At 46.1% G+C, this 21,341-nt stretch overlaps 1 protein-coding gene across 2 annotated transcripts; it reads left to right on the forward strand.

Moving 5' to 3' along the window:
- The first annotated feature begins 5,109 nt into the window (after window positions 1-5,109).
- Window positions 5,110-20,999, forward strand: nfic (nuclear factor I/C). 2 transcript variants are annotated; one of them, XM_030087658.1, is made up of 11 exons: window positions 5,110-5,225; window positions 8,141-8,485; window positions 12,837-13,071; window positions 13,170-13,226; window positions 13,311-13,385; window positions 14,523-14,643; window positions 16,334-16,497; window positions 16,589-16,869; window positions 16,946-17,063; window positions 17,151-17,257; window positions 18,761-20,999. In XM_030087658.1, the coding sequence occupies exons 1-11, from the start codon at window positions 5,223-5,225 to the stop codon at window positions 18,779-18,781; spliced, it is 1,527 nt and encodes a 508-aa protein (XP_029943518.1). In that variant the 5' UTR covers window positions 5,110-5,222; the 3' UTR covers window positions 18,782-20,999. The 2 variants fall into 2 exon arrangements, with proteins under 2 accessions (XP_029943518.1, XP_029943519.1); XM_030087659.1 differs by lacking the exon at window positions 16,589-16,869 and having other exon boundaries at window positions 16,334-16,440; window positions 17,019-17,063.
- Window positions 21,000-21,341: the final 342 nt, after the last annotated feature.

Here is a 21,341-nt window from a genome sequence, read left to right on the forward strand (position 1 = left end):
CCATTCCATTCTATTTCAAACTCTTTCTCATTTTCTTTATTTCTTTTATTTTTCTTCTTTTTTTTTTTTTTCTTTTTTTTTTCACTTTTAAAATTTGCGATCTGCATGGAATTTTTTTGTCTTTTTTTTTAAAAATTTTTTTATTTCATTTTTTTTTTTTTTTTTCTTTCTTTTCATTCGTACTGCTTCGCAGACCGGCGGCGTGGGCGCCCGGCGGGGGGTTTTGGGGGGGGGTAATTGTGGCAAAGTGGTAGCAGAGGAGAGGGAGTTTAAACAACTCGCTGGGTGGCAGGGAGAGAGAGAGTGGGAGGGCAGGAAGGGGGGGGGGGGGGGGGGGGGGGGCAACAAGACGGGGCAACGGGGAGGGGGGGGGGGGGGGGGCAAGAAGATCTGCAGGAAAAGGAGGAACGGATTTCCTTCTGTGAGCATCTTCAGTTTCTTTTAGCATCTTTAGCATGTGTTCGCTTCCTTAGCATCTTTAGCTACTGTTAGCATCTCTAGCATATCTTAGCTTCCTCAGCATCTTTAGCTTAATTTAGCATCTTCAGCATATCTTAGCATATCTTTGCTTCCTCAGCATCTTTAGCATCTGTTAGCAGCTTTGGCATATCTTAGCTTCCTTAGCCTCCGTTAGCATCTTTAGCATATCTTAGCTTCCTCAGCATCTTTAGCCTCCGTTAGCATCTGTAGCATATCTTAGCTTCCTCAGCATCTTTAGCCTCCGTTAGCATCTTTAGCATATCTTAGCTTCCTTAGCCTCCGTTAGCATCTTTAGCATATCTTAGCTTCCTTAGCCTCCGTTAGCATCTTCAGCATATCTTAGCATATCTTTGCTTCCTTAGCATCTTTAGCATCTGTTAGCATCTTTGGCATATCTTAGCTTCCTCAGCATCTTTAGCCTCCGTTAGCATCTGTAGCATATCTTAGCTTCCTCAGCATCTTTAGCCTCCGTTAGCATCTTTGGCATATCTTAGCTTCCTTAGCCTCCGTTAGCATCTTTAGCATATCTTAGCATCCTCACCATCTTTAGCCTCCGTTAGCATCTGTAGCATATCTTAGCTTCCTCAGCATCTTTAGCTTCTTTTAGCATCTTCAGCATATCTTAGCTTCCTCAGCATCTTTAGCCTCCATTAGCATCTCTAGTATATCTTAGCATCCTTAGCATCTTTAGCTTACTTTAGCATCTTTAGCATATATTAGCTTCCTCAGCATCTTTAGCTTCTTTTAGCATCTTGTTTCTTTTAGCATCTTCAGCATATCTTAGCATATCTTTGCTTCCTTAGCATCTTTAGCATCCGTTTGCATCTTTGGCATATCTTAGCATCCTTAGCATCTTTAGCTTCTTTTAGCATCTTCAGCATATCTTAGCTTCCTCAGCATCTTTAGCCTCCATTAGCATCTCTAGTATATCTTAGCATCCTTAGCATCTTTAGCTTACTTTAGCATCTTTAGCATATATTAGCTTCCTCAGCATCTTTAGCTTCTTTTAGCATCTTGTTTCTTTTAGCATCTTCAGCATATCTTAGCATATCTTTGCTTCCTTAGCATCTTTAGCATCCGTTTGCATCTTTGGCATATCTTAGCATCCTTAGCATCTTTAGCTTCTTTTAGCATCTTCAGCATATCTTAGCTTCCTCAGCATCTTTAGCCTCCATTAGCATCTCTAGTATATCTTAGCATCCTTAGCATCTTTAGCTTACTTTAGCATCTTTAGCATATATTAGCTTCCTCAGCATCTTTAGCTTCTTTTAGCATCTTGTTTCTTTTAGCATCTTCAGCATATCTTAGCATATCTTTGCTTCCTTAGCATCTTTAGCATCCGTTTGCATCTTTGGCATATCTTAGCATCCTTAGCATCTTTAGCTGATTTTAGCATCTTTAGCATATCTTAGCTTCCTCAGCATCTTTAGCCTCCGTTAGCATCTTTAGCATATCTTAGCTTCCTTAGCATATTTAGCTTCTTTTTGCATCTCCAGTTTCTTTTAGCATCTTCAGCATATCTTAGCATATCTTTGCTTCCTTAGCATCTTTAGCATCTGTTAGCATCTTTAGCATATCTTAGCATCCTCACCATCTTTAGCCTCCGTTAGCATCTGTAGCATATCTTAGCTTCCTCAGCATCTTTAGCTTCTTTTAGCATCTTCAGTTTCTTTTAGCATCTTCAGCATATCTTAGCATATCTTTGCTTCCTTAGCATCTTTAGCATCTGTTAGCATCTTTGGCATATCTTAGCTTCCTTAGCCTCCGTTAGCATCTGTAGCATATCTTAGCTTCCTCAGCATCTTTAGCCTCCGTTAGCATCTTTGGCATATCTTAGCTTCCTTAGCATCTTTAGCTTCTGTTAGCATCTTCAGTTTCTTTCAGCATCTTTAGCATATCTTACCATCGTTAGCATCTGTAGCATATCTTAGCTTCCTCAGCATCTTTAGCCTCCGTTAGCATCTTTGGCATATCTTAGCTTCCTTAGCCTCCGTTAGCATCCTCAGCAACTTTAGCCTCCGTTAGCATCTTTAGCATATCTTAGCATCCTCAGCATCTTTAGCCTCCATTAGCATCTTTGGCATATCTTAGCTTCCTTAGCATCTTTAGCTTCTGTTAGCATCTTCAGTTTCTTTCAGCATCTTTAGCATATCTTACCATCGTTAGCATCTTTAGCTTCTCTTAGCATATCTTAACATATCTTTGCTTCCTTAGCATCTTTAGCATCTGTTAGCATCTTTAGCATATCTTAGCTTCTTATGCATCTTTGGCTTGGCATCTTTAGCTTCATTAGCAGCTTCACCTTCTTCGAGTATCTTTAGCATATCTTAGCTTCGTTAGCATCTTTAGCCTCCGTTAGCATCTCTGGCATATCTTAGCTTCCTTAGCATCTTTAGCTTACTTTAGCATCTTTAGCATATCTTAGCTTCCTCAGCATCTTTAGCGTGTGTTAGCATCTGTAGCATATCTTCGCTGTCTTAGCATCTTTAGCTTCTGTTAGCATCTTCAGTTTCTTTTAGCATCTTTAGCTTCTGTTAGCATCTGAAGTATATCTTATCATCATTAGCATCTTTAGCTTCTTTTAGCATCTCCACCTTCTTTGAGCATCTTTAGCATATCTTAGCTTCCTTAGCATCTTTAGCATGTCTTAGCTGTCTTAGCATCTTTAGCTTCTGTTAGCATCTTCACCTTCTTTGAGCATCTTTAGCGTCTGTTAGCATCTAACATATATCTTACCATCATTAGCATCTTTAGCTTCTGTTAGCATCTCCACCTTCTTTGAGCACCTTTAGCATATCTTAGCATCGTTAGCCTCTTTGGCTTGTGGTAGCATTTTTAGCATATCTTAGCTTCATCAGCATCTTTAGCATCTGTTAGCATCTTTAGCATATCTTAGCTTCCTCAGCATCTTTAGCTTCTGTTAGCGTCTTCACTTTCTTTTAGCATCGTTAGCATATCTTAGCTTCCTTAGCATTTTTTGCGTCTGTTAGCATCTTCAGCTTCTTTTAGCATCTTTAGCATATCTTACTTCCTTAGCATCTTTGGCTTCTTTTAGCATCTTCACCTCCTTCGAGCATCTTTAGCGCATGTTAGCATCTTCAGTTTTCTTTTAGCATCTTTAGGCTATCTTACTTCCTTAGCATCTTTAGCATCTGTTAGCATCTTTAGCATGTCTTAGCTTTCTTAGCATCTTTAGCTTCTGTTTGAAGTTGCCGCATATTTTAGCATCTGTGGAATATCTTAGCTTCCTTAGCATCTTTAGCTTTTTTTAAGCATCTTTAGCATAAATTAGCATCATTAGCATCTTTAGCCTCTTTTAGCATCATTATCATATTCCTTAGCATCTGTAGCTTTTTTAGCATCTTCAGCATATATTAGCATCACTAGCATCTTTAGCTTTTTTTTTTAAGAATCTTTAGCACATATTAGCATCATTAGCATCTTTAGCTTCCTTTAGCGTCGTTAGCATATCTTAGCTTTTTCCAGCATCGTTTAGCGTCCTGTCGTAACTTTCAGCACCTTTCAACATATTATTCTTTACTAGCATCGTTAGCATATGTTAGCTTCTGCTAGCATCCTTAGCACGGTGTTATCGATCGGGCCAAGTTATGGCTGGCGGGCCCGACTGCGGGACGCCCCCTTCTGGATCACTTTTTAATTGTTTCTCGTTTGTTTGGTTGCATTTTTTTTAATAAACAATAAAATAAAATAAATTATAAAAAAAATTATAAATAATATGATTATAAAAAATTATAAAGATAAACAAAAAATAAAATAATTATAATTAAAAGAAATTGTTCGGTTGTGTTGTTTGATAAATAATAAAATAAAATAAATCATAATAAAATAATTATGAATAACATAAATATAATAATTATAAATATTAAATAAAATAATTATAATTTTAAAAAAATCGTTTGCTTGGTTGTACTTTTTTAATTATAATAAAATAAAATAAACAATAATAAAATAATTATAATAAAAAATCGTTTGTTTTGGTTGTATTTTTTTAATAAATAATAAAATAATTAAAAATAATATAATTATAATGATTATAAATATAAATAAAAAATAAAATAATTCTAATTAAAAAAACTGTTTGTTTGATTGTACGTTTGAATGAATAATAAAACAAAATAAAAAATAATAAAATAATCATAAATATAAATAAAAAATAAAATAATCATAACTTAAAAATTTGTTTGCTCGGTTGTATTTTTTTTCATAAATAATAAAATAAAATAAATGATACAATAATTATACATAATATAATTATGATAATTATAAATATAAATAAAAAATAAAATAATTCTAATTAAAAAACTATTTGTTTTTAATTGTACATTTTAATAAATAATAAAACAAAATAAAAAATAATGAAATAATCATAAATATAAAAAAATAAATAAAATAATCATAACTTAAAAATTTGTTTGCTCGGTTGTATTTTTTTTTCATAAATAATAAAATAAAATAAATGATACAATAATTATACATAATATAATTATGATAATTATAAATATAAATAAAAAAATAAAATAATAACTACAAAAAAAAAAAAAAAAAAAAAAAAAAAAAAAAAAAAAGAAACTACCGCAGCCTGCCGGGCGGGGTGTGTGTGTGTGTGTATGTGTGTGTGTGCGTGCGCGTGCAGCCTCCTTCCAGCTGCTCGGCCCGGTAAAATGAGGTGAAGATGGGCTGATCGGAGCCGGACGGGCCGCACGGAGCCGCCGCTCTTCGCCATGGTAGGACCGCCATTTCCCGCCGCCGCCAGCCGCCGCCGCCGCCGCGTGCGTTATTCCCTTTAGTTTAAAAAAAAAAAAAAAGAAAGAAAAAGAAAAAACGACGCAGTGCGAAGCAGCCGAGGAGGCTCCGCGGCGGGCAGCCTCCATCCCCCCCCCCCCCCCTCCGCTTCTCCTCTTCGGCTGCGGCCAAACTTCGCAGTTCGGCCGCCGCGCTGTTTTTTTTTTTTTTTTCTTTTTTTCCCCCCTTTACCCGTTAAACGCGCAAACCGGAAGTCGTCTATTAAAGTTTGGAATTGCGCCCGGAATCCGACCGATTCCGGGTGTTTCGACGGAGCCGATTTGACCGCAGCGCGCGGGCAGCGGGAGCGGGGTGGAGAAGCGGTGGGGGTCGGGGGCGCCCTCGGCGGACGCGCGGGGGAGAAAGTTAAAATCGGACGTTTTTCCAATGGGGTTCTGAACGGGAGCGGGGCCGCGTGGACGCGGGCGGCCGGCGGGAGGTGAGGGGGAGGCCGGGGTGAAGTTCAGCCTCTTCCTCCCGGAGCTCCGCGTTACTGTTAGTCAGCAGAAAATGGCTGCAGTGGGAGTCTGGGGCGGGATGACGACGGCTCCCCGGGACCGGGACGGTCCGGGACGGGCCGGGACAGACCGGGACGGTCCGGGACCGCAGTGGAAACAGACAACAAACACACACACACAAAAAAAAAAAGAAGCTGAAAAGAGTGAAAAATACAAAAAAAAAAGATGCTTTTATTTTTTTTTTTTTTAATCGGGATGAAATCAGTCAAACCAAAAAAAAAAAAAAAAAAAAAAAAAAAAAACTGATTCAAGAGTTAAACTTTCCTCCGAAAACAGATGAAAAAAATATCAATTTAATCTTTAAACTCGCAACAAAAAGTCATGAAGAAAAAAGGACGAGCGAAAAGGAAGGAAAATCTTCCGGACCGTTAGCGTCTTTTAGCATCTTGTCGCGTTTATTAGCATCATTTAGCCTCTTTTAACGTCACTCAGCATCTTCTACCATCAGTTAGCATCTTGTAGCGTCACCTAGCATTCTGTAGCATCATGTAGCATCTTGTAGCATCTTTTAGCATCTTGTAGCATCATTTAGCATCTTGTACGTCGCTTAGCCACTTGTAGCATAAGTTAGCGTCTCGTAGCGTCACCTAGCATTTTGTACCGTCGCGTCGCATCTTGTAGCATCACTTAGCATCTTGCAACATCACTTAGCATCTTGTAGCATCAGTTAGCTGTTAGCTAAGTGATGCTACTGTTAGCTTCTATTAGCATCTCTGAATATCTTTAGCTTGTGTTAGCTTCTATTAGCATCTCTGAGGCTCTTTAGCATCTGTTAGCTTCAATTAGCATCTCTGAGTATCCTTAGCGTCTTTTAGCTTCTCTGAGCATCTTTAGCATCAGTTAGCATCACTGTGTATCTTTAGCTTCTATTAGCATCTCTGAGTATCTTTAGCTTCTATTAGCATCTATTAGCATCTCTGAGTACCTTTAACTTCTATTAGCATCTTTGAGTATCTTTAGCATCTGTTAGCTTCTATTAGCATCTCTGAGTATCTTTAGTGTCTGTTAGCATCTCTGAGTATCTTTAGCATCAGTTAGCTTCTATTAGCATCGCTGAGTATCTTTAGCTTCTATTAGCATCTCTGAGTATCTTTAGCTTCTATTAGCATCTCTGAGTATCTTTAGCATCTGTTAGCATCACTGAGTATCGTTAGCTTCTATTAGCATCTCTGAGTATCTTTAGCGTCTGTTAGCATCTCTGAGTATCTTTAGCTTCTATTAGCATCTCTGAGTGTCTTTAGCTTCTATTAGCATCTCTGAGTATCTTTAGCATCAGTTAGCTTCTATTAGCATCTCTGAGTATCTTTAGCTTCTATTAGCATCTCTGAGTATCTTTAGCATCAGTTAGCTTCTATTAGCATCTCTGAGTATCTTTAGCTTCTATTAGCATCTCTGAGTACCTTTAACTTCTATTAGCATCTTTGAGTATCTTTAGCATCTGTTAGCTTCTATTAGCATCTCTGAGTATCTTTAGTGTCTGTTAGCATCTTTGAGTATCTTTAGCATCTGTTAGCTTCTATTAGCATCTCTGAGTATCTTTAGCTTCTATTAGCATCTCTGAGTATCTTTAGCATCAGTTAGCTTCTATTAGCATCTCTGAGTATCTTTAGCTTCTATTAGCATCTCTGAGTATCTTTAGCTTCTATTAGCATCTCTGAGTATCTTTAGCTTCTATTAGCATCTTTGAGTATCTTTAGCATCTGTTAGCTTCTATTAGCATCTCTGAGTATCTTTAGCTTCTATTAGCATCTCTGAGTATCTTTAGCATCAGTTAGCTTCTATTAGCATCTCTGAGTATCTTTAGCTTCTATTAGCATCTCTGAGTATCTTTAGCGTCTGTTAGCATCTCTGAGTATCTTTAGCATCAGTTAGCTTCTATTAGCATCTCTGAGTATCTTTAGCTTCTATTAGCATCTCTGAGTATCTTTAGCGTCTGTTAGCATCTCTGAGTATCTTTAGCATCAGTTACCTTCTATTAGCATCTCTGAGTGTCTTTAGCGTCTGTTAGCTTATATTAGCATCTCTGAGTATCTTTAGCATCTGTTAGCTTCTATTAGCATCTCTGAATATCTTTAGCATCTGTTAGCTTCTATTAGCATCTCTGAGTGTCTTTAGCGTCTGTTAGCTTCTATTAGCATCTCTGAGTATCTTTAGCATCAGCTAGCTTCTATTAGCATCTATCTCTATATCTATCTCTATAGCATCTATATCATCTTTAGCAACCTTTAGCATTTTAGCTAATGCTAATGTTTCAGTCATGTTTGTACGAATGCCAAAATCCTTTCAGTTCGTATTGCCAGCTAGCGGTTGACCTTTGCCCCCCGCCCCCCTTTTTGCAGGACGAGTTCCACCCCTTCATCGAGGCGCTCCTCCCCCACGTGCGCGCCTTCAGCTACGCCTGGTTCAACCTGCAGGCGCGCAAGCGCCGCTACTTCAAGAAGCACGAGAAGCGCATGAGCGCCGAGGAGGAGCGCGCCGCCAAGGACGAGCTGCTGGCCGAGAGGTCGGAGGTCAAGCAGAAGTGGGCGTCGCGCCTGCTGGCCAAGCTGCGGAAGGACATCCGGCCCGAGTGCCGCGAGGACTTCGTGCTGTCGGTCAGCGGCAAGAAGAACGTGTGCGTGCTGAGCAACCCCGACCAGAAGGGCAAGATGCGGAGGATCGACTGCCTGCGGCAGGCCGACAAGGTGAGCTAGCAAGGCGGCTAGCGGCGGGCTAGCAGGCGGCTAGCGGCGGGCAAGACTGTGGCTGGTGCTGGGGGGGAAAGCGGTGAGCCGTGGCTGGCCGCAGCGGCTAGCGGCGGCCGACAGCAGCTAGCAGCGGCTAGTAGCGGCTGATAGCAGTTAGCCATGGCTAGCTGTAGTTAGCAGCGGCTAGCAGCAACTGACAGTGGCTACCAGCAGCTAGTAGCGGCTGATAGCAGTTAGCCATGGCTAGCTGTAGTTAGTAGCGGCTAGCAGCAGCTAGCAGCAGCTAGCAGCAACTGACAGTGGCTACCAGCGGCTAGTAGCGGCTGATAGCAGTTAGCCATGGCTAGCTGTAGTTAGCAGAAGCTAGCAGAGGCTAGCAGCGGCTGACAGCACTAAACAGTAGTTAGCCGTGGCGAGCTGTAGTTAGCAGAAGCTAGCAGAGGCTAGCAGCGGCTGACAGCACTAAAAAGTAGTTAGCTGTGGCTAGCTGTAGTTAGCAACGGCTAGCAACGGCTAGCAGCGGCTGACAGCGGGTAAAACTGTCGCTAGTGCTGGGGGAAAGCGGTTAGCCGTGGCTAGCTGCAGCGGCTAGCGGCAGCCAACGCTGGTCGATGGCCACCGGCTAGCAGCGGCTGGCGATCGCGGGCGGCGGTTAGCCGTGGCTAGCTGTAGCGGCAGCTAGCAGCAACTGACAGTGGCTACCAGCGGCTAGTAGCGGCTGATAGCAGTTAGCCATGGCTAGCTGTAGCTAGCAGCAGCTGACAGTGGTTAGCAGCGGCTGACAGCACTAAACAGCAGTTAGCCGTGGCTAGCTGTAGCTAGCAGCAGCTAGCAGCGGCTGACAGCACTAAAAAGTAGTTAGCCGTGGCTAGCTGTAGCTAGCAACAGCTAGCAGCAGCTAGCAGCGGCTGACAGCACTAAAAAGTAGTTAGCCGTGGCTAGCTGTAGTTAGCAACGGCTAGCAACGGCTAGCAGCGGCTGACAGCACTAAACAGTAGTTAGCCGTGGCTAGCTGTAGTTAGCAGAAACTAGCAGCAGCTAACAGCGGCTAACAGCGGCTAGCAGTGGCTGACGGTGGGTAAAACTGTGGCTAGTGCTGGGGGAAAGCGGTTAGCCGCGGCTAGCTGTAGCTAGCAGCGGCGAGCGGTGACCGACAGCAGCTAGCAACAGGCTAGCGGCAGCTAACGCTGGCTGACAGCCACCGGCTGGCAGCGGCTAACAGTGGCTAGCAGAGGCTAGCAATGGAGAGCAGCGGCTAGCAGCAGCAAACAGTGGCTAGCAGCGGCTGACAGCACGAAACAGCAGTTAGCCGTGGCTAGCTGTAGTTAGCAGCGGCTAGCAGTGGCTGACAGCACTAAACAGCAGTTAGCCGTGGCTAGCTGTAGTTAGCAGCGGCTAGCAGCGGCTAGCTGTAGTTAGCAGCGGCTAGCAGTGGCTGACAGCACTAAACAGCAGTTAGCCGTGGCTAGCTGTAGTTAGCAACGGCTAGCAGCGGCTAGCAGCGGCTGACAGCACTAAACAGTAGTTAGCCGTGGCTAGCTGTAGTTAGCAGCGGCTAGCAGCAGCTAACAGTGGCTAGCAGCAACTAGCAGTGGCTGACAGTGAGTAAAACTGTGGCTAGTGCTGGGGGAAAGCGGTTAGCTGTGGCTAGCTGTAGCGGCTAGCGGTGACTGACAGCTGCTAGCAACAGGCTAGCGGCAGCTAACGCTGACCGGCAGCCACCGGCTAGCAGCGGCTAGCGATCGCAGGCGGCGGTTAGCCGTGGCTAGCTGTAGCAGCAGCTAACAGCAACTGACAGTGGCTACCAGCGGCTAGTAGCGGCTGATAGCAGTTAGCCGTGGCTAGCTGCAGCTAGCAGCGGCTAGCAGTGGCTAGCAGCGGCTGACAGCACTAAACAGCAGTTAGCCGTGGCTAGCTGTAGTTAGCAGCAGCTAGCAACAGGCTAGCGGCAGCTAACGCTGACCGGCAGCCACCGGCTAGCAGCGGCTAGCGATCGCAGGCGGCGGTTAGCCGTGGCTAGCTGTAGCAGCAGCTAACAGCAACTGACAGTGGCTGCCAGCGGCTAGTAGCGGCTGATAGCAGTTAGCCATGGTTAGCTGTAGCTAGCAGCAGCTAACAGTTGCTAGCAGAGGCTAGCAATGGAGAGCAGCGGCTAGCAGCAGCAAACATTGGCTAGCAGCGGCTGACAGCACTAAACAGCAGTTAGCCGTGGCTAGCAGCAGCTAACAGCGGCTAGCAGCGGCTGACAGCACTAAACAGCAGTTAGCCGTGGCTAGCTGTAGTTAGCAGAAGCTAGCAGCAGCTAGCAGTGGCTAGCGGCAAATAGCAGTGGCTGACAGTGAGTAAAACTGTGGCTAGTGCTGGGGGAAAGCGGTTAGCGGTGGCTAGCTGTAGCGGCTAGCGGTGACCGACAGCCGCTAGCAACAGGCTAGCGGCAGCTAACGCTGGCCGACTGCCACCGGCTAGCAGCGGCTAGCGATCGCAGACAGCGGATAGACGGGGCTAGCTGTAGCTAGCCGCGGTTAGCCGTGGCTAGCTGTAGTTAGCAGCGGCTAACAGCGGAGAACAGTGGATAGACGTTGCTAGCTTGTAGCTAGCAGCAGCTAGCAGCTAACAGTAGCTACCAGAGGCTAGCAATGAAGAGCAGCAGCTAGCAGCAGCTAACGGTGGCTAGCAGCGGCTAGCAGTGGCTGACAGCACTAAACAGCAGTTAGCCGTGGCTAGCTGCAGTGAGCAGCGGCTAGCAGCAGCTAGCAGTGGCTAGCAGAGGCTAGCAAAGTAGAGCAGCGGCTAGCAGCAGCTTACAGCAACTGACAGTGGCTAGCAGCGGCTAGCAGTGGCTGACAGCAGTTGGCCATGGCTAGCTGTAGCTAGCCACCGCTAACAGTTGCTAGCAGTGGCTAGCAATGAAGAGCAGCAGCTAGCAGCAGCTAACAGTGGCTAGCAGCGGCTAGCAGTGGCTAGCAATGAAGAGCAGCAGCTAACAGTGGCTAGCAGAGGACAGCAATGGAGAGCAGCGGCTAGCAGCAGCTAGCATTGACCAGCAGATGCTAGCAAAGGAGAGCAGCGGCTAGCAGCAGCTAACAGCAGCTGACAGTGGCTAGCAGCGGCTAGCAGTGGCTGATAGCAGTTAGCCACGGTTAGCTGCAGCTAGCAGCGGCTGACAGTGGCTAGCAGAGGCTCGCAAATGAGAATAGCCGCTAGCAGCAGCTAATAGCAACTGACAGTGGCTAGCAGCGGCTGGTGGCAGTTAGCCATGGCTAGCTGTAGCTAGCAGCAGCTAACAGTGGCTCGCAGCGGCTAACAGTGGCTAGCAGAGGCTAGCAGTTGCTCACAGCACTAAACAGCAGTTAGCCGCGGCTAGCTGTAGTTAGCAGCAGCTAGCAGTGGCTAGCAGAGGCTAGCAAAGTAGAGCAGCGGCTAGCAGCAGCTAACAGCAACTGACAGTGGCTAGCTGCGGCTAGCAGTGGCTGACAGCAGTTGGCCATGGCTAGCTGTAGCTAGCCGCCGCTAACAGTTGCTAGCAGTGGCTAGCAATGAAGAGCAGCAGCTAGCAGCAGCTAGCATTGACCAGCAGATGCTAGCAAAGGAGAGCAGCGGCTAGCAGCAGCTAACAGCAGCTAACAGCGGCTAGCAGTGGCTGATAGCAGTTAGCCACGGTTAGCTGCAGCTAGCAGCGGCTGACAGTGGCTAGCAGAGGCTCGCAAATGAGAATAGCCGCTAGCAGCAGCTAATAGCAACTGACAGTGGCTAGCAGCGGCTGGTGGCAGTTAGCCATGGCTAGCTGTAGCTAGCAGCAGCTAACAGTGGCTCGCAGCGGCTAACAGTGGCTAGCAGAGGCTAGCAGTTGCTCACAGCACCAAACAGCAGTTAGCCGCGGCTAGCTGTAGTTAGCAGCGGCTAGCAGCGGCTAGCAGTGGCTGATAGCTGTTAGCCATAGTTAGCTGTAGCTAGCAGCAGCTAACAGTTGCTAGCAGAGGCTAGCAATGGAGAGCAGCGGCTAGCAGCAGCAAACATTGGCTAGCAGCGGCTGACAGCACTAAACAGCAGTTAGCCGTGGCTAATGGCCGTGGCTCGTAGCAATGGAGAGCAGCGGCTAGCATCAGCTAGCATTGACTAGCACATGCTAACAAAGTAGAGCAGCAGCTGATAGCAACTGACAGCGGCTAGCAGCGGCCGACAGCTGTTAGCCACGGCCAGCTGCGGCTAGCTAGCAGCAACTGAAAGCAGCTAGCCGATGCTAGCAGCAGCTACATGTGACTGACAGCAGCTGGCAGCGGCTAACGGCGGCTGCCGGCCGCTGACAGCGTCTTGCTAACGGGTCCCCCCCCTCCTCCTCCGGGTCCAGGTGTGGCGTCTGGACCTGGTCATGGTGATCCTGTTCCGCGGGATCCCCCTGGAGAGCACGGACGGCGAGCGGCTGGTGAAGGGCTCGCGCTGCGCCAACCCGGCGCTCTGCGTCCAGCCGGGACACATCTCCGTCTCCGTCAAGGAGCTGGACCTGTACCTGGCCCACTACGTCCACAACCAGAACCAGAACCAGAACCAGAACCAGGGCCGCAAGCAGAACCGGACCCGGCCGGGTGAGGCTCCCCCCCCCCCGTCGGTAACCCCCACCCCCCACCCAAGGAACCGGGAGCGACCGCCCGTTCAAAAACCCTGCTTTGTGCTTGGCTTTCAGAGGCGGAGCCCGGCGGTAACCCCGCCCACCAGGAGGACGGCCGGCCCCCCGGATCGGGTAACGACGACGACAGCAGCAGCAACAATGAAGGTTGCACAAAAACAGCTGTCGTCATGGAAACGCTGCCGTTGTCGTTCGCAGAGTCGCCGGACTTCCAGCGGAGCTTCGTCACGTCGGGGGTTTTCAGCGTCGCCGAGCTCGTCTCCGTCTCCAGGAGTAGGCCCCGCCCCCGTCCCCCCCAGCCCCGCCCCCACCCCCAGCCCCGCCCCCCACAGCCCCGCCCCCCTCCAGCCCCGCTGACGCTAGCTTCACCGCTGCAGCTCTGGCTCTTTAGCTTTCTCAGCCTGTTTAGCTTTGTTAGCCTCTTTAGCATCTTTAGCTTTGTTAGCATCTTTAGCATCTTTAGCTTTGTTAGCCTCTTTAGCATCTTTAGCTTTGTTAGCCTCTTTAGCCTCTTTAGCTTTGTTAGCCTCTTTAGCATCTTTAGCTTTGTTAGCCTCATTAGCATCTTTAGCTTTGTTAGCCTCTTTAGCCTCTTTAGCTTTGTTAGCCTCTTTAGCATCTTTAGCTTTGTTAGCATCTTTAGCATCTTTAGCTTTGTTAGCCTCTTTAGCAGCTTTAGCTTTGTTAGCCTCTTTAGCATCTTTAGCATTGTTAGCCTCATTAGCATCTTTAGCTTTGTTAGCCTCTTTAGCTGCTTTAGCTTCCTTCACTCCTTTAGCATCTTTAGCCTTGTTAGCTAATTTAGCTGTTATAGGTTCTTTAACTACTTTAGCATCTTTAGCTTTTAAACCTCGTTAGCTCCTTTAGCCTCTTTAGCTGCTTTAGCTTTTTCACTACTTTAGCATCTTTAGCTTTGTTAGCCTCTTTAGATGCTTTAGCCTCTTTTCACTACTTTAGCATCTTTGGCTGCTTTAGCTTTGTTAGCTTCTCTAGCTGCTTGAGCTTTTTTTTACTGCTTTAGCATCTTTAGCGTTGTTAGCCTCTTTAGCGTTGTTAGCCTCTTTAGCTTTATTAGCATCTTTAGCGTTGTTAGCCTCTTTAGCTTTGTTAGCCTCTTTAGCTTTATTAGCCTCTTTAGCTTTGTTAGCATCTTTAGCTTTATTAGCCTCTTTAGCTTTATTAGCATCTTTAGCTTCATTAGCATCTTTAGCTTTGTTACCCTCTTTAGCGTTGTTAGCCTCTTTAGCTTTGTTAGCATCTTTAGCTTTATTAGCCTCTTTAGCGTTGTTAGCCTCTTTAGCTTTGTTATATCTTACGTAGCCTCTTCAGCTTCGCTAGCCCCGTTAGCCGCTTCGCCGTCGTTAGCACGTTAGCGTTGCTAGCCTGGCTGTGCCCCTGTCCGCTGCGCAGCGCCCGTGGTGACGGGAGTCGGACCGGGGTTCTCCGTGGGGGAGCTGCACGGCCCGCTGACCTACGACCTCCACCAGCCGGGCCGGCTGCGCCGCGCGCTAGCCGGCGCCGCCGCCTGCGGGTAAACGCCGTTAGCTCCTCCGCTGCATCGCTCGCGCTAGCGTGTGTTAGCATCTTCTTGGCGTCTTTTAGCATAAACATGTTTAGCATCTTTTTTTTTGCTTGTGTTAGCATTTTCAGCATCTTTTAGCACGTTGTAGCATCTCCTAGCATATATTAGCATCTGTTTTAGCATATTAACACATTAGCATCTCTTTGGATCTTTTAGCATCTTTTCGCATGTTTGACATCATTTAGCCTATTTAGTATATTTAGCATTTTTTAGCATCTCCGAGCATATTTTAGCATCTCTTTTAGCATATTAGCATCTTTAGCATGTTTGGGGTGTTTTAGCATCTTTTAGCATATTTAGCATCTCTTTTAGCATATTAGCATCTTTAGCATGTTTGGGGTGTTTTAGCATCTTTTAGCATATTTAGCATCTTTTAGCATCTTTAGCATATTTAGCATCTTTTTGGGTCTTTTAGCATATTTTAGCATCTTTAGCATCTTTTTGGGTCTTTTAGAATCTTTAGCATCTTTTAGCATCTTTAGCATCTTTTTGGGTCTTTTAGAATCTTTAGCATCTTTTAGCATCTTTCGCATCTTTTTGGGTCTTTTAGCATCTTTTAGCATATTTAGCATCTTTAGCATCTTTTTGGGTCTTTTAGCATCTTTTAGCATCTTTAGCATCTTTTTGGGTCTTTTAGCATCTTTTAGCATCTTTCGCATCTTTTTGGGTCTTTTAGCATCTTTTAGCATATTTAGCATCTTTAGCATCTTTTTGGGTCTTTTAGCATCTTTTAGCATATTTAGCATCTTTAGCATCTTTTTGGATCTTTTAGCATCTTTTAGCATGTTTGGCATCATTTAGCCTATTCAGTATATTTAGCATTTTTTAGCATCTTTTAGCATATTTTAGCATCTCTTTTAGCATATTAGCATCTTTAGCATGTTTGGGGTGTTTTAGCATCTTTTAGCATATTTAGCATCTTTTAGCATCTTTAGCATCTTTAGCATCTTTTTGGGTCTTTTAGCATATTTTAGCATCTTTAGCATCTTTTTGGGTCTTTTAGAATCTTTAGCATCTTTTAGAATCTTTAGCATCTTTTAGCATCTTTCGCATCTTTTTGGGTCTTTTAGCATCTTTTAGCATATTTAGCATCTTTAGCATCTTTTTGGGTCTTTTAGAATCTTTTAGCATATTTAGCATCTTTAGCATCTTTTTGGGTCTTTTAGCATCTTTTAGCATCTTTAGCATATTTAGCATCTTTTTGTGTCTTTTAGCATATTTAGCATCTTTAGCATCTTTTTGTGTCTTTTAGCATATTTAGCATATTTAGCATCTTTTTGGGTCTTTTAGCATCTTTAGCATCATTTGCATCTTTTTGTGTCTTTTAGCATATTTAGCATCTTTAGCATCTTTTTGGGTGTTTTAGCATCTTTTAGCATCTTTAGCATCTTTAGCATCTTTTTGGGTGTTTTAGCATATTTAGCATCTTTAGCATCTTTAGCATCTTTAGCATCTTTTTGGGTCTTTTAGCATCTTTAGCATCTTTTTGGGTCTTTTAGCATCTTTAGCATATTTAGCATCTTTAGCATCTCTTTGGGTCTTTTAGCATATTTAGCATCTTTTAGCATCTGTTAGCATTGTCCTTCAGCGCCATTAGCCCCGTTAGCATGTCGAGCTGTGCCAGCTCTCCGTGCGGCAGGATCAAGCGCCACAAGTCGGGCTCCCTGGAGGACGACCCCGAGCAGGACCCCGACCCGGACAGCCCCGGCGGCGGGGGCGGGTACTACCACTCCCCCCCGTCGCCCTCCGGCGGCGGCGGCGGCGGCGGCGCCTCGCGCAGCTGGACCGAGGACCTGGACGGCGGTACGGCTAAGCTAGCTAAGCGCTACAGCTAACATCTTAAAAAAAAAACAACAACAAAACAAATGTGTCGTCAATGTGTGTGTGTGTGTAGGTGTGTCCCCCCCGCCGGTGAAAAAGTGCGACCTGGACAGCCCCGCCCCCTCCCCGCAGGGCGACGCCCCCAGAGCGGTGGTGGGCGTCGCCGGCTCCTCCTCCTCCTCCTCCTCCTTCCACCGGCCGGTGATCGCCGGCCCCTCCCCCCTCCACTTCCCCCCTCCCTCCTCCCCCTCCCCCTTCTTCCCCCCCCACGGCGGCGCCATCCGCTACCCCCCCCACCTCGGCCCGGACCCGGACCCGGACCCCGACCCCAACCCCAACCCGCTCAAGGACCTGGTGAGGCGCCGGCGCTAGCTCGCTAGCTATTGCTAACCGCACGCTAACCTGTTTCCCCCCCCCCCCCCATTGCTAGCTAAACGGTAGCCAGCTCAAGGTGCCGGGCCACTACCCGATGCTCCTCCCGGGGTCAAAGGTCGCCGCCGCCGCCGCTGCCTCCTCCGAGGGCGGGGCCAACTCCCCGACGTCGCCCAGTGAGTGCTAACGCCGCTAGCCGCTTCCTGTTTCGCCTCCCTCGCGCTAACCGCGCTTGTGCCGCTATGCTAACGCCCCTCCCGCAGCGTACTCCGCCCCCGGGACCCCCGCCGCCCCCGGGACCCCCCCGGCCAGCCGGGCGTCCTTCGTGGGGATCGCGCCGCGGGACCCCCCCGGACTCTACCCCGCTCAGGTTAGCCACGTTAGCCGTGGAAGCTATAGCAGTCACATCACCTGTGCTAGCCACGTTAGCTATATTAGCCATGTTAGCTTTATTAGCCACATTAGCTATGTTTGCCATGTTAGCTACATTAGCCACAATAACTATTGTAGCCACGTAACATATGCTAGCCACGTTAGCTATTTTAGCCACGCTAGCCACATTAGCCATACTACCTACGTTAGCTACAATAGCCACATTAGCTATGTTAGCCACGCTAGCTACATTAGCCATACCACCTATATGTTAGCCACACTAGCTAATTTAGCCATACTAGCTATGTTAGCTACAATAGCCACATTAGCTACATTAGCCATGCTAGCTACATTAGCCATACCACCTATATGTTAGCCACATTAGCTAATTTAGCTATACTAGCTACATTAGCCATACTAGCTATGTTAGCTACATTAGCCATAATAGCTATGTTAGCTACAAGAGCCACATTAGCTATATTAGCCATGCTAGCTACATTAGCCATACTAGCTATGTTAGCTACATTAGCCATACTAGCTACATTAGCCATACTACCTGTTAGCCACATTAGCTATTTTAGCCACGCTAGCTACATTAGCCATACCACCTATATGTTAGCCACATTAGCTATTTTAGCCATGCTAGCTACATTAGCCATACTAGCTATGTTAGCTACAAGAGCCACATTAGCTACATTAGCCATGCTAGCTACATTAGCCATACTAGCTATGTTAGCTACAAGAGCCACATTAGCTATATTAGCCATGTTAGCTTTGTTAGCCACATTAGCTATGTTTGCCATGTTAGCTACATTAGCCACAATAATTATTGTAGCCACGTAAGATATGCTAGCCACGTTAGCTATTTTAGCCATGCTAGCTACATTAGCCATACCACCTATATGTTAGCCACATTAGCTAATTTAGCCATACTAGCTACATTACCCATACTAGCTATGGTAGCTACAAGAGCCACATTAGCTACATTAGCCATGCTAGCTACATTAGCCATACTACCTATATGTTAGCCACATTAGCTATGTTAGCCACGCTAGCTACATTAGCCATACCACCTATATGTTAGCCACATTAGCTATGTTAGCCACGCTAGCTACATTAGCCATGCTACCTGTTGTAGCCAGGTTAGATATGTTAGCCACATTAGCTAATGTAGCCATACTAGCTACATTAGCCATACTAGCTATGTTAGCCACATTAGCTATTTTAGCCACGCTAGCCACATTAGTCATACTATGCTAGCTACAATAGCCACAATAACTATTTTATGCTAGCCACATTAGCTAAGGTAGCCATGCTAGCAACATTAGCTATACCGCCGACATTTGCCACATTAGTTGTGCTAGCCACATTAGCCATGTTAGCTATATTAGCCACAGTAGGTGCGTTAGCCACGCTAGCCACGCTAGCTGCATTAGCCTGTGTTAGCCACGTTAGCTCGGTCGCTAGCCGTCCTGCTGCTGTGTGTGTGTGTGTGTTTCAGTCTTGGTATCTCGGCAACTGACGGACAGACGAGGAGGAGAAGAAGAAGAAGAAGAAGAAGAAGAAGAAGAAGAAGAAGGAGGAGGACTAGCTTAGCATTAGCGCGTAGCACGGAGGACGAAGCCATCGCGTCGACAAAACCAGAGACCAGCACAAGAAGTTCCAAAAAAAGAAACTCTGGGATCGGATGTCAAAAGCCTTTTAACCCCGCCCCCCCTCTCCGTCCTGAAGCCCCGCCCCCCTTCCCCGATGCCCCGCCCCCCTTCGCAGGTGCTGCTTTTTTTCTGATATATGCAAACTCCATCCTCCCACCCGAGCAATAATCGGTTTCCTGGGCTAGCGTTTCCCCGGAAGCTAGCGGCTAGCGGCTAGCTAGCCGCTCGTCTTCCAACGTCAATCCAAGCTAGCGGCTAGCGGGACGTCGCTGGCGAATGTTTGTTTGTTTGTTTGTTTTTTCAAATGAACTTCATGTCAACAAGCGTATCCGATATGAGGTCAGCCGCTAAGCTAAGCTAAGCTAAGCTAAGCTAAGCTAAGCTAAGCTAAGCTAACCGGCGGGAATTTTTAACCGCGCGGGGGGTCTGCAACGCGCCGTGCTGACATGCTAAAATCAAGCTAGCCGGAAGCGGGCGCCGTGAAAGCTAACACGAGTTAGCTAGCTGGGAACGCTAAAATCTGTCAAGCAGCGAACAGAGCTAGCATAAAATGGCTAAAATCTGTCCAGAAGCTACTAAAATTAGCATAAAATGGCTAAAATCTGTCAGGTAGCTAACATGAAGGCTAAAAGAGCTAGCAGACCTAGCATAAAATGGCTAAAGTCTGTCCAGAAGCTACTAAAATTAGCATAAAATGGCTAAAATTTGTCCCGAAGCTACTAAAATTAGCTTGAAATGGCTAAAATCTGTCAGGTAGCTAACATGACGGCTAAAACAGCTAGCAGAGCTAGCATAAAATGGCTAAAATCTGTCCAGAAGCTAATAACATTAGCATAAAATGGCTAAAATCTGTCAAGCAGCGAACAAAGCTAGCATAAAATGGCTAAAATCTGTCCAGAAGCTAACAGAGCTAGCATAAAATGGCAGAGTTAGCATAAAATGGCTAAAATCTGTCCAGAAGCTACTAAAATTAGCATAAAATGGCTAAAATTTGTCCAGAAGCTACTAAAATTAGCATAAAATGGCTAAAATCTGTCAGGTAGCTAACATGAAGGCTAAAAGAGCTAGCAGAGCTAGCATAAAATGGCTAAAATCTGTCCAGAAGCTAATAACATTAGCATAAAATGGCTAAAATCTGTCAAGCAGCGAACAAAGCTAGCATAAAATGGCTAAAATCTGTCCAGAAGCTAACAGAGCTAGCATAAAATGGCAGAGTTAGCATAAAATGGCTAAAATCTGTCCAGAAGCTACTAAAATTAGCATAAAATGGCTAAAATCTGTCAGGTAGCTAACATGAAGGCTAAAAGAGCTAACAGAGCTAGCATAAAATGTGTCCAGAAGCTAACAACATTAGCATAAAATGGCTAAAATATGTCAGGTAGCTAATGGAGCTAGCATAAAAAGCGCGGCTAGCGTCAAATCGCAAAAAAAAAAACAAAAAAAAAAAAAAAAAAACAAAAGCAGCTAGCAGGCGTGACGTGAAATTGCTAAAAAACCGCGCGCCGGCTAGCGAGGGCGCTAGCTAACGTCCGGCAGTTAGCGTGAACGCTGCAGCGGCTGACCGAGCTAGCGTAGCGTCAGACGGCCCGCGCGGACGATCGCTAGCTAACGGGGGCGGGGGGGGCTGCTAAACGAGCTCACCGTTAGCGTAAATTGCTACGTAGCGCTAGCATGACACGGCGGTCCGCTGCAGACCCCCCCCCCCCCCCCCCCCCCCCCCCCCCCCCGGGTTAGCTCGTCCCGAACTTGCATGCTAACCGCCGCGCTAAAACGACCGCATGCCTCGAAACTGGACGATGACTCCTCCCCCCCCCTTTTTTTTTTTTTTTTTTCCCCTCCTCTAAGCCCCGCCCCCTTTTTTGCACGATGTTTCCACGGCAACACGTCGGTGCCTTTAGCTTACCAGACTTTTTTCGGACTTTTTACAGGAAAAAAAAACAAACAAAAAAAAAGGAAAAAATAATAATAAAAAGCTGCATGTCGCGTGTCTTTTTTGCTCGATGCTAGCGCTAGCGCTAACTGCTACTTTTGTACGAACTTCGCATGCGCTTCGGGTCGTTTCTAAAAAAAAAAAAAAAAAAAAAACGTTTGAGCTTTCCGAGTCCGCGTCGCTACGGCGACGGGGGGGGGGTCGCTCTTGCTAGCGGGTTGCTATGCTAACGCGGCGTCGGCGGAACCCGAGACGGGGAAATAAATAAAGGAAAACGTTGATAAAAATCTGTCGTCTTTGACTTTTGTTCGTGGATGAAGCTAAGAGCTAGCGATAGCATGGCTGAAACGTGTCGGTCGGCTAGCAGAGCTAGCTTAAAATGGCTAACATGTGTCAAGAAGCTAACAGCTAGCATAAAATGGCTACAATAGCTACGGTAGCTGTCAGTTAAGCTAAATCAGCTAACAGGATTAGCATAAAATCGCTAAAATATGTCA

Source organism: Salarias fasciatus, unplaced genomic scaffold (assembly GCF_902148845.1).
Source record: "Salarias fasciatus unplaced genomic scaffold, fSalaFa1.1, whole genome shotgun sequence".
Lineage (NCBI taxonomy): Eukaryota > Metazoa > Chordata > Actinopteri > Blenniiformes > Blenniidae > Salarias > Salarias fasciatus.

Excerpts from the sequence above, each read along its gene's own strand:
- nfic (XM_030087658.1), top strand. Across the intron at positions 16,498-16,588 it reads GACCGAGGACCTGGACGGCG|GTGTGTCCCCCCCGCCGGTG; the intron begins GTACGGCTAAGC and ends GTGTGTGTGTAG. Across the intron at positions 16,870-16,945 it reads CCAACCCGCTCAAGGACCTG|CTAAACGGTAGCCAGCTCAA; the intron begins GTGAGGCGCCGG and ends CCCCATTGCTAG.